Here is a 12,437-nt window from a genome sequence, read left to right as displayed (position 1 = left end):
TTTTCATAATTATTATTATTAAAAAAGAAAAAAAAGAGGGCATTATTTAATGGGCTGAAGTTGTTGTTATTGGGTTTTTCCTCTATGAAGCATCAAACACGACAGCAGTTCATAGGAGTTTTCTACAACTCAGGAAGCCAGAAGGACATGGTTGCGCTAAATGCACGAAAGGAGCTTAGTCTTTCCTCAAGTCCATGAGTTCACTCTTGATGCTGTCAGCCTCCAGCTTGACTCCCTATTACAGCAAACAATTCACAAAGCATTAGTCAGAGACAAACAATTGACGAAGACATATGAAGAAGTTGTGCAACATTGATATATATATATTAAGTAGATGTTTTGGTAATATCTTGAACTAAATGCAAATGATAACAACACATAGGCATTACGCAAGAAGACACAAAATAGGGCAACTCACAGTGTAGCCTGAACCTTGAGCACCGTATCCAACTCCCTCATATGATCCAACAGCGTCGTAAGTAAACACACACACACACCCTTTTCCTGCATTATATATCAAGAATAAATATATCACACATTGTTGTACCTTTTCTACAGTCATTTCATAACCAAAATAAAAAAAAAAAAATGAAGAAGAAGAGCACTTTACCTTTCTCGTCCAAGCCCTCTTAGAAATAAAACGTTTTGGAGAGAAGCTGGCCCATTGCAGGACATGCTCATCTGCTCGTAATTTTGCTGATGGTGATATATCTGCAGGACACCAATCACAGAGAGCACTCTTACATAAGTCATTCAGATATCGTTTAGAAAAAAACATATATCTGATTGATATATGCAAAGGAAGAAAGATATTTGATCAAAAGAACAAAGGAAACTTTACCATGTGTCTGCATTTGAGAACCTTCTGAAATATTTTCACATCAGTCTGAAAGCCAGAGGAAGCCAACACATCTTTTTTGCCTTTGTCTGCTCTGCAAAAGTTAAAAGAAGACAACAAACTTAACAAAATGATAAGTAGGTAATGATAGATCGTGAAACCAACAACAAATACCAAAAACGCATCACCCGGGTAACTCTTCTTCTCCAGCCACCTAATTAATTTAGCAAAGTGTAGATCACACACCACTCCTCCGGCCATCACAATTTTCACTAGCTCATCATGTACGATCTGAAACATAGCCATGAGAAGCCAGACCTGAGTATTATTGATACCAAAACGATAGAGTGAAGTGAAACAACTATGATAACCGGAAAAAAATGATCACATGTTAACAAAACCCGTGAGTAAGCTTGAAGACGTACCCATGAGAAGAGTATGCAATGATCCGATCATAATCATTAGCTTCCAAAACGTCTGCAAGACGAGAAGAACAAAGCACCGTAAGGAACCAAAAAAAAAACAGAGAGTAAATAAAAGAAGTGTTAAGAGGAAGAACAAAACCCTTGAAGACTTTAGCATAGAAAAGAAGTGAAGTGTGTCCTTGAGCTATCACTCCCATCTCATCAATAAAAGCATCATCCAAAAACCTGAAATATCATAATGACAAGTCAATCACATGAACAGATTCACAAAAGAAAATAAGCAACTGATGCTATTTAGAAACCAAACCCAAGAAGAAGAACATGATCAATTAGAGTGACAACGATCAGTCAAAGCCATCTTCAATCAATCATAGGAACCTCCTCCACAAACCCTTGAAGACTTTATCATAGAAAAGAAGCGAAGCTTGTCCTCGTCTCCTCTTGAACATAATAATTATTCAATTTATAAACCAAACCTTAGAAGAGTAACATGAATTCGAGTGACAACGATCAGTCAAAGCCATCATTGAGCCATTGTAGGATCCTTCTCCACACACCTAAACCAACAAAACAAAACAAAAAAAAACAACAAGTAAATCACATATGTAATTAGGAAAAACAGAGAGTAAAAGAAGAGTTAAGAGGAAGAACAAAACCCTTGAAGACGTTAGAAGAAACAAAGCGTGTCCTTGTCTCCTTGAGACAACACCCTCAACGATGAAAGCATCAATCATAACCTGAAATAACAGATCAAAAAGTAAATCACGTGAACAATTTCATTATGAAAAAAAGCAACTTGATGCAATTTCGAAAACAAACCCTAGAAGCCATCACCGATCAATCGTAGGACCCTCCTCCACAAACCTAAAGCAACAAAAAAAACAACGACAAGTAAGTAATAACAGAATATGTGAAGAGAAGACGTTAGCATCTTCAAGGTTTGAATCTGCAACAGCATACGACGGGAGTAAGAGAAATCCAGAAGCGATGATCCAAAAGACCTGCAAGACGAACAAAACAAAAAAACAAGTCAGAGACTCGTGAAGAAGAAGAATAACAGAGGGGCGCTAATAATTCAAAAGCTGCAGATGCAGTTGAGAGAGACCAAGCCCTAGCGAAGATCTCACAAGTAAGAACGAGAGGTGATGATCGGATCATATTCATCACAGATTCGCTTCCGAAAAAACCTGCAAGACGAACAAAACAAAAACAAGTTAGAAACTCGTGCGTGAAGAAGAAGAATAATAATAACAGAGCGACACATGAACATAATAATTAAAAAGCTACAGAGATGCAATTGAGAGAGATCAAACCCTAGAAAGTTTCACAAGTAGGAACGAGCGATGAATGGTCGAGTTGAAAACAACATCATCGAGTCATGGACCCGTCGGGATTAGAAGAGTACCACATCATCTTTCTTTTCAAGTTACGAAGGAGAACCAAAGACGAAAAAACAAAAAAAAGATGGAAGATGTGAGAGGTAGTGGAGCGTTACTGCTGTATTTATAGAGAATGTAAATGTCGGTCATGATTTAACCTACCTATTATTTCCTTTTCTATTTTTGAACCGTTAGATTCATTAATCTAGGGTTTTCCTTTTCTATTTTGATCTATATTGGTGATTGAATCTCTCTAAACGGTCTCATACAAAATTTACGAAACAATAAAGAAAAAGAAAATTGCAGGCTGGACTTTGTAGGTTTTGTGCTGATGACCGTTAAAACATGAATGCTTAGATCTCGACCGTCTATAAAGAAAAGGAAATATTGCCAGCTGGACAAAAGAGTCAAAGTTTGTTTGACTACCGACTTAATCTTACCCGTTAAAACATGAACAGAATTAGATCTCAACCGTCTATAAATATAACGCTCTCTCTCATTCACATCTTCCTCACTACGTTTCTTCTTCGTTCTCGTTCCTCTCTGTAGTGAGTGTAAAGTCTCTCCGCTCCGCAAGCTCTCTCGTTTCGTTGGTTGGTGGTGGACCAGTATTCTTCTAAAACTTGTTTCTGATGTTTTTATTTGAATCTCTTATCTATTTTTTTCTAGGGTTTGATTAATTTCTAACTTGTTGTTCCGTTCTTTTTTCAGGTTTTGGATGATATGCTTTTATCAATCAATGATGATGATGGCTTTGATGGAAACTCTTTTTCTCTGTGACACGTCTTCAGGGGTTTTGTTCCTCTGACTCTCTAGTACAGCATCTTCACTCGTTCGTTTCGTTTCATTGGTGGTAACTAGTTTCTGATGTTGTTTTTTTAAAATCGATCATTGGGTTTTCTAGGGTTTGGTTTTTAACTTGTTGTTCTGTTTTTTTTTTCTTTTCAGGTTTTGATGATGATGATGATGGCTTTGATGGACACGAACTAGTCTCTGGTGTCTTTCTTTGAATTGATACAGTTGCTTTTCTTTTCTTCTTTTTCTAGGGTTTGGTTTTTAACTTGTTGTTCTGTTTTTTTTCTTTTCAGGTTTTGGATTATTTCAGGTCTTGGTCGATGCTTTGATAGATCAGTGACGGCTTTGATGGACTCCTTCTTCTGTGTGCTACGTCTGAATGGGTTTTGTTATTCCTCTTAAGTCTTAATACATCTTCTACTTTTTTTCTATATATAAGTGAATTTAACATCTCAGTCTCTCTTTTGTTGCAGATCGTGTGATGGCTTTGACTGATCCTTGTCACTCTCATTCAATTTTGCTCTTCCGGGTTTGGTTTCTAAGTTTCTAAATTGAATCGTTCAAGGCTTTTTATTATTAGGTTTACTTCTTTGCTAATTGCTATGTTATTTCAGGTATTGGATGATGCTTTGATCGATCAGTGATGGCTTTGATGGACTCCTTCTTCCCTGTTCTAAAGACATCATTGGTTTTGTTCTTCCTCTTATGTCTTAATACATCTTTTACTCTTTTTTTTCCTATATAAGTGAATTAACATCTCAGTCTCTATTTTGATGCAGATTTTGGAGGCACCTGGATTACTGACTGTGTGGGAGGTTCAAATAGAAAACATTGTGGGAGTTTAACTTTCAGGTTTAACACTATGATCTCTGCTGAGTTTAACTTTCAGGTTACCTTAAGATTGGCTATTTCTGATACTCTGTTTCTTGTGTGTTTCCCAGATGTTCTTGCTGTGTACACACACATTCAGATGAGAGATGCTCCACAAATTATTTCCTGAACGAGAGGAGAGTTTGTTCTTAAGCTTTGTCCTATGTAACTTGTTTTTTGTTGGTACGCATAGAACTGAAAATATATATATATATCTCTCACTTTGATGCAGATCGTGGATATCTTCTCGTCTATCATCTGTTTAGAGGTAAGGTTACATCTTCTTCTTTTTATCCCTTAATGACTTTCAGAGATTTGCTATTGTTGGTGATGTATATATGATTTGTTCTCATGTGTGTTCTTATTTTGTTTTCCAGATTCTTTTTTTTTTGTTGCAGTATATTATGGGAAAAACACTTATGCTGAATTATTGTAGCTGGACTTGATGGAGATGTGATCATGTTTCCTTCTCCTAATGACTTATGCTTATTTATTGCAGATGGACTTGATGGACCTAAGCAAGCTTTGTTGGAGAGATTTGTTCACTGGTATCCGGAGACCAGCGAGAGGTAAAATTTGCAACTTTGGTTTCTTCTTGGTCTTATGCATTGCCATATCCTTGGTTAAAAAAATATCATTTCAGGTATGCTTGATTGTCTCACGAGAGACCACCAGCAGGTTTGTTAGCTTCTCATCAATTTCCAATACATCGGTACGTGTCTCTTTGTTTAGTTAGTTTGATAACCAACCGGTTTTATCCGGTCATCTTATTTTAATTTCAGAGTGGGAATTGTATTTATTATTTTTTTTAATTAGGTCTTTTTGTCTTGGCCGGAGGAGAAGCAAATCGGAGACGGAGACTGAGAGAATCCATGCTTGAATGTTTCTATCCTAGAGGAAGTAAAGACGTGCGAGTCCATGGAGAAGCCTTAAAATCTCTCTCGCCGGATCCTAATTCTCGAACATGGCGTGTCTCTTGTTCAGCCACCCTCTACTTTGCCGGCGCTACATCTTCCTCTCTCTCTCTCTCTCTTTCGTAGTAAGTCTCCTCCTCTGTTTCTCTCACTCTCTGACTCTTATCTCTGTATCAGATAGCTTTTGCACATGTGTTGGCTTTGTATATGATGATGAAATCTTGTTCTTCTTCTTCGATTGTTTCATGTTGGTTGAGGAATAGCACAAGCACAAAGTGTAACCAGGGGCAACAATCTTCGCTCATCAATCCGGTTAGATGGCTTCAGATGCAGAGCTCATCAACCCACCTGGTAATTATTCTCCTTTGTTTTGTTGTATTTGTCCTGTGTGATCATCTAGTTTTTAGCCTTTATTTGCGTCTCAAGCTCATTTCAACTAACCTTCTTCATTTGCAAGTTTGATTTTTTTTTTTTTTTTATAGTCCAATAATGGTGGAGGGAGCAGCATTGCGCAGCTGCAAGAGTTAATTCCGGAACAGCAGGTTAGCAAAGACCCCCACCTTTATATTAAATGAAAATATGAACTTGTCTATTATAGTTCTGATGGTTGAGGTTGTTCTTAAATGCTTTGGTATGGTTTCTACTGATTTTTATCCGCTCTGTTTTGGTTATGAAGGGCTTTCTCCTTTAAAATATTGTACCCCCTTTTTATGAAGGTACTTGGTGGAATGAGAGGGAGGACTGGATCACTCTAGGAAACCTCATCGGTTATTGCTTGATGCCACATGCTATGATGCTATGATGGCTCGTTATAGGTTAAGAACCCGTGGCCAAGTTTTGATTCTCACAGTGGGGTCTTGCTGAACCACTATGGTCTAACAGAAGGACGGTACGTAAGAAGCAGATATCTCTTTTAAAGTATCATTGCACTTTGGTATAGTTACTCAAAATTACATAACGTTTTGCGTTTTGTAGGAACTAAACCGTTCTCTTTGGTGTTTCAAGGAGTCTTGGCATTTTCTAGTATAGACAGTGGACGAGCTGAAGCAGTTATAGGAAAGATGGACGTATCTGTCTTCTTCTAGAACTTGCAAAATCATGGCGAGAAGGGATTCAGTCAGAAGCTGCAAAGGTTGCTTCTTCTGTTTGTCTTGTCATTTTTCATACTGGCATATTGATACTTTTGCCTCGAGGTCCACACTAACATTTTTCTTTATTTAATTTTTAAGGCTATTGCAAAGTCTGTTGCTGAAGAAGGAAGAATCAGAATTCTTGCTGGTTTGGCAAAGTCAATGAACAGACTTGTGGCTGAGGAAGCTGCTGGTGGACTATGGAATCTCTCTCTGTCGGAGAAGAGCATAAGGTATGTCCTCTACTTATCTATAAGATTACGTTGAAAGTATGACACGTCTGAGAAAATAGGATCTTAAATATTCCACCAACAACTATACAACACCTATATATACAAGCAGGCCTGCGAACTCCCTTGCTGATCATTTCGGATTTGAATATACTTACAAATGCTATGGTGGCTGGTTATAGGTGAAGAATAACCCGTGGCGAGATGTTGATGCTCAGAGTGGGGTCTTGCTATGGTCTAACAGAAGTAAGGTACGTAAGAAGCAGATATCTCTTTTAAGTATCATTGCGCTTTGGTATAGTTATCAAAAAATACTCAAACGTTGTGCGTTTTATAGGTACCACACCGTGCTATCTGGTGTTTCAAGGAGTCTTGGCATCTGCTGTCAGGTATCTATATTTACACAACACGCCTTTGTTTCTACACACCATTTGACACAGAACTCATATTCTCTCAATTGTGTTTGGTTCAGCTTATATGAGTTCTCAATTGTGTCAGGCACATTCATCAGTCAAAAGCCTAACTTTCAGGTCTGCTTTCTCCTATCAAGTATTATAACATGGGAAACGAAAAGAGTCAAAAGCCTACAAAGAACAACTCTGTGTCAGCCTCTAATATAGTANCTTGGCATTTTCTAGTATAGACAGTGGACGAGCTGAAGCAGTTATAGGAAAGATGGACGTATCTGTCTTCTTCTAGAACTTGCAAAATCATGGCGAGAAGGGATTCAGTCAGAAGCTGCAAAGGTTGCTTCTTCTGTTTGTCTTGTCATTTTTCATACTGGCATATTGATACTTTTGCCTCGAGGTCCACACTAACATTTTTCTTTATTTAATTTTTAAGGCTATTGCAAAGTCTGTTGCTGAAGAAGGAAGAATCAGAATTCTTGCTGGTTTGGCAAAGTCAATGAACAGACTTGTGGCTGAGGAAGCTGCTGGTGGACTATGGAATCTCTCTCTGTCGGAGAAGAGCATAAGGTATGTCCTCTACTTATCTATAAGATTACGTTGAAAGTATGACACGTCTGAGAAAATAGGATCTTAAATATTCCACCAACAACTATACAACACCTATATATACAAGCAGGCCTGCGAACTCCCTTGCTGATCATTTCGGATTTGAATATACTTACAAATGCTATGGTGGCTGGTTATAGGTGAAGAATAACCCGTGGCGAGATGTTGATGCTCAGAGTGGGGTCTTGCTATGGTCTAACAGAAGTAAGGTACGTAAGAAGCAGATATCTCTTTTAAGTATCATTGCGCTTTGGTATAGTTATCAAAAAATACTCAAACGTTGTGCGTTTTATAGGTACCACACCGTGCTATCTGGTGTTTCAAGGAGTCTTGGCATCTGCTGTCAGGTATCTATATTTACACAACACGCCTTTGTTTCTACACACCATTTGACACAGAACTCATATTCTCTCAATTGTGTTTGGTTCAGCTTATATGAGTTCTCAATTGTGTCAGGCACATTCATCAGTCAAAAGCCTAACTTTCAGGTCTGCTTTCTCCTATCAAGTATTATAACATGGGAAACGAAAAGAGTCAAAAGCCTACAAAGAACAACTCTGTGTCAGCCTCTAATATAGTATCTCAGCTAATGGGAAGCTGCTTGCGATGTAAGTTTATCTTTCTTCTCACTTTTGGGACCAACAGATAAAAAGTGATACGATTTTTTAGTACTCATGATTCTTTCTCAATGCATAGGAACCCTTGAAGGAGATGTTATGATACTTGACATACCTCAACAAGTCGGAGAGGTATCAAACATACCTCAACATCGTGTTCTTCTAAATCCTCTGCTTCACCATCTGTGAGTAAAATTCCCTGTTAGATTATTTCATTATAATTATAGAATTCTCTTGTCTTCTAACTCTCAGAATCTTTTTTGCAAGTGTGGATCGGAGGACCTTGTTGTGTCCATGGCGTTTCTCTTCAACTACTCCCATCTTTGTCAATTAATTTGAATTCCAAGTAAAGGCATGCATATTTCATTTGCAAATTCATAAAAAAACTAAAAATTCAAGCTGATTCTTGTAAGTGATTGATGGTTTTTTTAATTTCATGTGTTGCTTGTCTCACTGACTGCAGGGAGGTCATCATAAAAACTAGAGACCATGTGCAACTTCAATGAAACCTAAGAAGTACCATAAGGAAGTACACCACATGCATCTGCTATAATTTTCAGGTAAATACCCTTCATCTGGGAGTATCAAGACTTTATAACATGCTCATATCATAATTAAACTGTTTAATTAATCTGCTAGGATCTTATTTCTTACTGTTCAGGAATTTAATCTTCAAGCAATGAAAAGGGCTAACCAACATGCATAAACATCTTTAATAGCTTCACCGTAACTTTCTAATCAAGTGTTATGCTTCTTTGTATGCATAGAACACTTGATTTCATGCCATCTAATATGCCTCTTTTTTCCTGTAGAATAATGATTGGAGGCCTCACTTTACTGAACCAAGGAGCCTTGTAGCCCTGTGAACAAAAAGGTACTACTGAATTACTATTTACTTCATTTATCTCTCTCTCTCAGTGTAACTTGGAATCACATCAAATCACCTAGATATTTTCTGAAAGTAAAAGAGAGATGGGGATCTTTTGCAACACCAAAATATCTATTTTCTGAATAAATAATATTATTTATTGTGTGTGTTTAGTTTAACTCTTGACTGATTTTTTCTTGATACACTTGATGGTTTTAATTGCAGGTCTGAATGATGAGTTAAGATATGAGTACTTGGAGAAAAGTTGTCTGATGATGAATCCATTGCACTTTGGCCACAAAATCAGTCACAATTATCTCAAGCCAAAGGCAATCATTTGAAAAATGTGAAAAGGTAAGTCACAGGTGACATTCTTAACAACCATTCTGATAGCCAAATGTGGTCTCACATTCACCTTTCTTGTAATAGGTGTTTTTTCATGTGTTGACTGTCTCACTAACTGCAGGGAAACGAGTATTGCTCTGACCTGCTTCAAGATCCTTCATTTGAATTCACTCGCGACTCCTGCCAATGGCTTGAATGAGTATATTCCCTCGAATCACTTTCATTTTATATTTGAATCAGAATCTTTGATCATTTCGTTTCTGTTGATTTGGTGCCTCTCTTTGCATATACTTGCCTACAATGTACGCGGCAGTGATAGGAGGAGCCTCTCAGACATTTTGTTCTGTTTTTATTTTATTTTCTGCAGGTAAGCTCTATCGTGGTCTCTCTGATCCATGTATGCCAGAAGGAAAGTAACTATCCTTTCTAGTTTATGATAAGGTTCATCAAAGCTACTGTCAGAAAAAAGTAGAAAGAAGTCCAAGCTGGGGGTGACGTGGCATTAAAGAAAGTGGAAGCAAACCCTATGTAATGTTTGACTGGGGGAAAGGGAAAAGCAGAGACTGCGATGGAAACAGAGGCTTCCAACTCCATATAAAGAAGCGTTGCTCCTCTTCTATCTTTGGCCTGCGTGCTTGGTGGAGTCGATCGCTATGTGATCGACCTGAGGAATCATTTTGTAATTTGTGATTACATAAACGATCTGTATCCTTTGTGTTTATCGATTTGTAAACACAGTTTTATCAATAGGTTTTCGGATTTCTTATTGTCTGGTTTTGTGTTCGTTGGGATATCTCAGATTCTCAAACCTTATCAGTTTACAACTTTGTATTACAAGATGTCCAAATCTGGTTTTCATTGTGTTCCATTCCAACCATCATTTGTTTTTTCTAATTTTCTTGGTTAATAAAATATGGTTTTGGTTTCCATTTGAATCGGTTTAGTAGACAGGGACAAGAGAAACACATCAACACACAAAACTTGCTAAGCAAATATGTAGTACTGCTAATGTACAGTATACTACAATTTAGATTAGGTGGAACAGAGCAAGATGCTGAAACCGCAACAATAATGACTATTTCAAAAGCTGAAGAAGTAAACCGTATTGATGTATCCACAAATATGTCTCTCGTGTTTAACACTAAAAGAGAAAGACAATGCTGCAATCTATATAAGCCTCGAGGAACAATACCAAGAAGTTGAGATGGTTCTACGTACAGTCAAATGAATCCTTACTTCACTCCTATCCAAAACAATCATTGCACAGTACCAAAGAAAGTACTAAGCAACAATAGATCTCGAGTTTAACCAACCGACAGACAATGGTGAATACTAAAGGTGCGAGGAACAATCCTGAGAAGTTGAGAGGGTTCTGCAGCTCCATTGAATCCTTCTTGACTCCTAGCCAAGCCAATCATTCTACACCAAATCTCTTTGCTTCCACGACAAACAAGACTTGGTTTCTCCCATAGAAACGCCAACTTCCCATAGTATTCAGCCATTGCAACGCCCTGAGGTGTGCCAAGATCCAAACCAAAAACCACTCTCCATAGCCTCAGATCAGTGTCAAACCACATTAAACCGAAACGAAAGAAGTACACGTAGAGCACATTGTTTATAACACACACTCCTGTGTTCCACCATTTTCCAAAAGGCAACTCAGATGTCTCGCAAGAACCATCTCTAGTATCGTAACATGTGAGGCCTCCAAATAAGCTTACAGCACAAACCTTTATGTCTAGTGGAGCACCTGTCCCATGAATCCATACGCGACTATCTTCTTCATCGGGACTCGGAGCTCTTTCCCAAGCTTCCGTCTTTAGATCAAAGCTTTCCGCTGGACTATCGTCTTCTCTGCATCCTCCGATCACATAGATCTTACCGCCGACTAGTGCTACGCAATTAAACGTTCGGTTCACTAGCAAACTAGGTCCTTGGCGAACCTTTCCAGATTGAGTGTCAAAGATCCTAAAGCTTGATGAGCGATGATTAGTTCCGGGAATGAAGAACATCTTAGGACCAAAGGCGACGACGGAAGCAGAGCGACGACAAGGCTCGGGAAGGAAAGAGAAATCGACGGAGACGAAGACATTCTCGGTCGTACTCTCCACAACCCTGCGGAGACTGAACCAGTGATAAGTCCGAGTACGCATATATTCTTCATCCATAGTTTCGTCCATGACGCAGATATAAAGAGAATCTTTTCCGAGGGAAGATCGAGTCTCTTGAATCTCAGCCGAGCAAACAAGACTACGCAAGTTCTTGGTGACGCAACAGAGGATTGGGTATAACCGTTTTGGTACGCGGGCTAAGACGTTTAATACCATGTCGCGTGGCAGTGACGTAAAGGATGACGGCGGTTGGTTGGTTTCTTGCGGTGGTTTGTCATGGAGTTTAGTTTGAAAGAGAAGACTAGAGAGAGATTAAACAAAAAAGAACTTGAGAATGAATGAAAAAGATTGAATTGCGATTTTTATTCAATCTTTGTTTCTGTTTATATAGCCAACTAACCATAACCATAACCGGTTTATCTATGAGATTATAAAAGAGCATGATCGTTAACATGGTCTTGCATCATTAATCGAGAGTTGAAGTGAGTGAACTTTTCGAAGGAATTGAGCTTTAATTCCAATTGGTTTCGTTTATATAAGCCAAACACCAAATTCCGGTTTATTTCTTCTCCCTAACAGTTTTAGTCGGTTAAATCCGGTTTATATTTGTTGTCTTACACATAGATGAGCATGAGACTTAGCTTAGAAGATCAAATTCTGCTAAAACTCTCTCTACTACAAGATCAAACTCCTATAAATTTTGATCTTGATCTGCAAGAGTTGTTCATAGAATAAAAGTACACTAAAAAATATTAAAAATATCCCAAAGCTAGAGATTTGAGTTAACCATTCAAAGAACATGCCATAAACCAATCTTTCTTGAGTCTTTGTAGGAGGCTGTAAAACTACTTTTATTAGCTGCATCAAACACCGCTTTAACGTTCTGAAAATCATCATCA

At 38.0% G+C, this 12,437-nt stretch overlaps 2 protein-coding genes and 1 long non-coding RNA gene across 16 annotated transcripts in view; 2 read left to right on the top strand and 1 right to left on the bottom strand.

Moving 5' to 3' along the window:
- Positions 3,178-7,190, top strand: LOC104783022 (citrate synthase 4, mitochondrial-like). 9 transcript variants are annotated; one of them, XR_002037818.1, is made up of 18 exons: positions 3,178-3,250; positions 3,354-3,495; positions 3,591-3,638; positions 3,731-3,966; positions 4,052-4,125; positions 4,217-4,289; positions 4,379-4,575; positions 4,807-4,876; positions 4,951-5,019; positions 5,124-5,346; positions 5,485-5,572; positions 5,704-5,763; positions 5,938-6,110; positions 6,227-6,353; positions 6,451-6,584; positions 6,764-6,832; positions 6,919-6,970; positions 7,080-7,190. XR_002037818.1 is itself a non-coding variant. In XM_019245085.1 (3 exons), the coding sequence occupies exons 1-3, from the start codon at positions 5,429-5,431 to the stop codon at positions 5,974-5,976; spliced, it is 243 nt and encodes an 80-aa protein (XP_019100630.1). In that variant the 5' UTR covers positions 5,353-5,428; the 3' UTR covers positions 5,977-6,100. The 9 variants fall into 9 exon arrangements, 1 of the variants encoding a protein (XP_019100630.1); XR_002037820.1 differs by having other exon boundaries at positions 6,197-6,353; positions 6,764-6,827; XR_002037821.1 differs by having other exon boundaries at positions 6,197-6,353; positions 6,764-6,827; positions 7,054-7,190.
- LOC104783023 lies at positions 7,213-10,193 on the top strand. 6 transcript variants are annotated; one of them, XR_767127.1, is made up of 13 exons: positions 7,213-7,327; positions 7,425-7,558; positions 7,738-7,806; positions 7,893-7,944; positions 8,054-8,205; positions 8,294-8,399; positions 8,482-8,560; positions 8,678-8,774; positions 8,876-8,940; positions 9,027-9,088; positions 9,308-9,436; positions 9,549-9,626; positions 9,795-10,193. It is a non-coding gene; the product is annotated as an uncharacterized LOC104783023 (long non-coding RNA). The 6 variants fall into 6 exon arrangements; XR_002037825.1 differs by lacking the exon at positions 8,876-8,940 and having other exon boundaries at positions 7,738-7,801; XR_002037826.1 differs by lacking the exon at positions 8,876-8,940 and having other exon boundaries at positions 7,738-7,801; positions 8,028-8,205.
- The window catches only part of LOC104784404 (F-box/kelch-repeat protein At2g44700-like), a 2,719-nt gene continuing 1,013 nt past the window's right edge, over positions 10,732-12,437 (bottom strand). The window contains exon 2 of the mRNA XM_010509433.2: positions 10,732-11,839. Within this exon, the coding sequence (XP_010507735.2) occupies positions 10,732-11,839 (1,108 nt within the window). The remainder of the gene's footprint in view (positions 11,840-12,437) is intronic.

This window comes from Camelina sativa, chromosome 4 (assembly GCF_000633955.1).
Source record: "Camelina sativa cultivar DH55 chromosome 4, Cs, whole genome shotgun sequence".
NCBI classification, from domain to species: Eukaryota; Viridiplantae; Streptophyta; class Magnoliopsida; order Brassicales; family Brassicaceae; genus Camelina; species Camelina sativa.
This window is presented reverse-complemented; position numbering and strand designations above follow the sequence as displayed.

Coding starts and splice junctions, on each gene's coding strand:
- LOC104783022 (XM_019245085.1), top strand. CDS start 5,429: ATGATGATGAAATCTTGTTCTTCTTCTTCGATTGTTTCATGTTGGTTG. Junction 5,573..5,703: donor AGAGCTCATCAACCCACCTG/GTAATTATTCTC, acceptor TTTTTTTTATAG/TCCAATAATGGTGGAGGGAG. Junction 5,764..5,937: donor AGTTAATTCCGGAACAGCAG/GTTAGCAAAGAC, acceptor CTTTTTATGAAG/GTACTTGGTGGAATGAGAGG.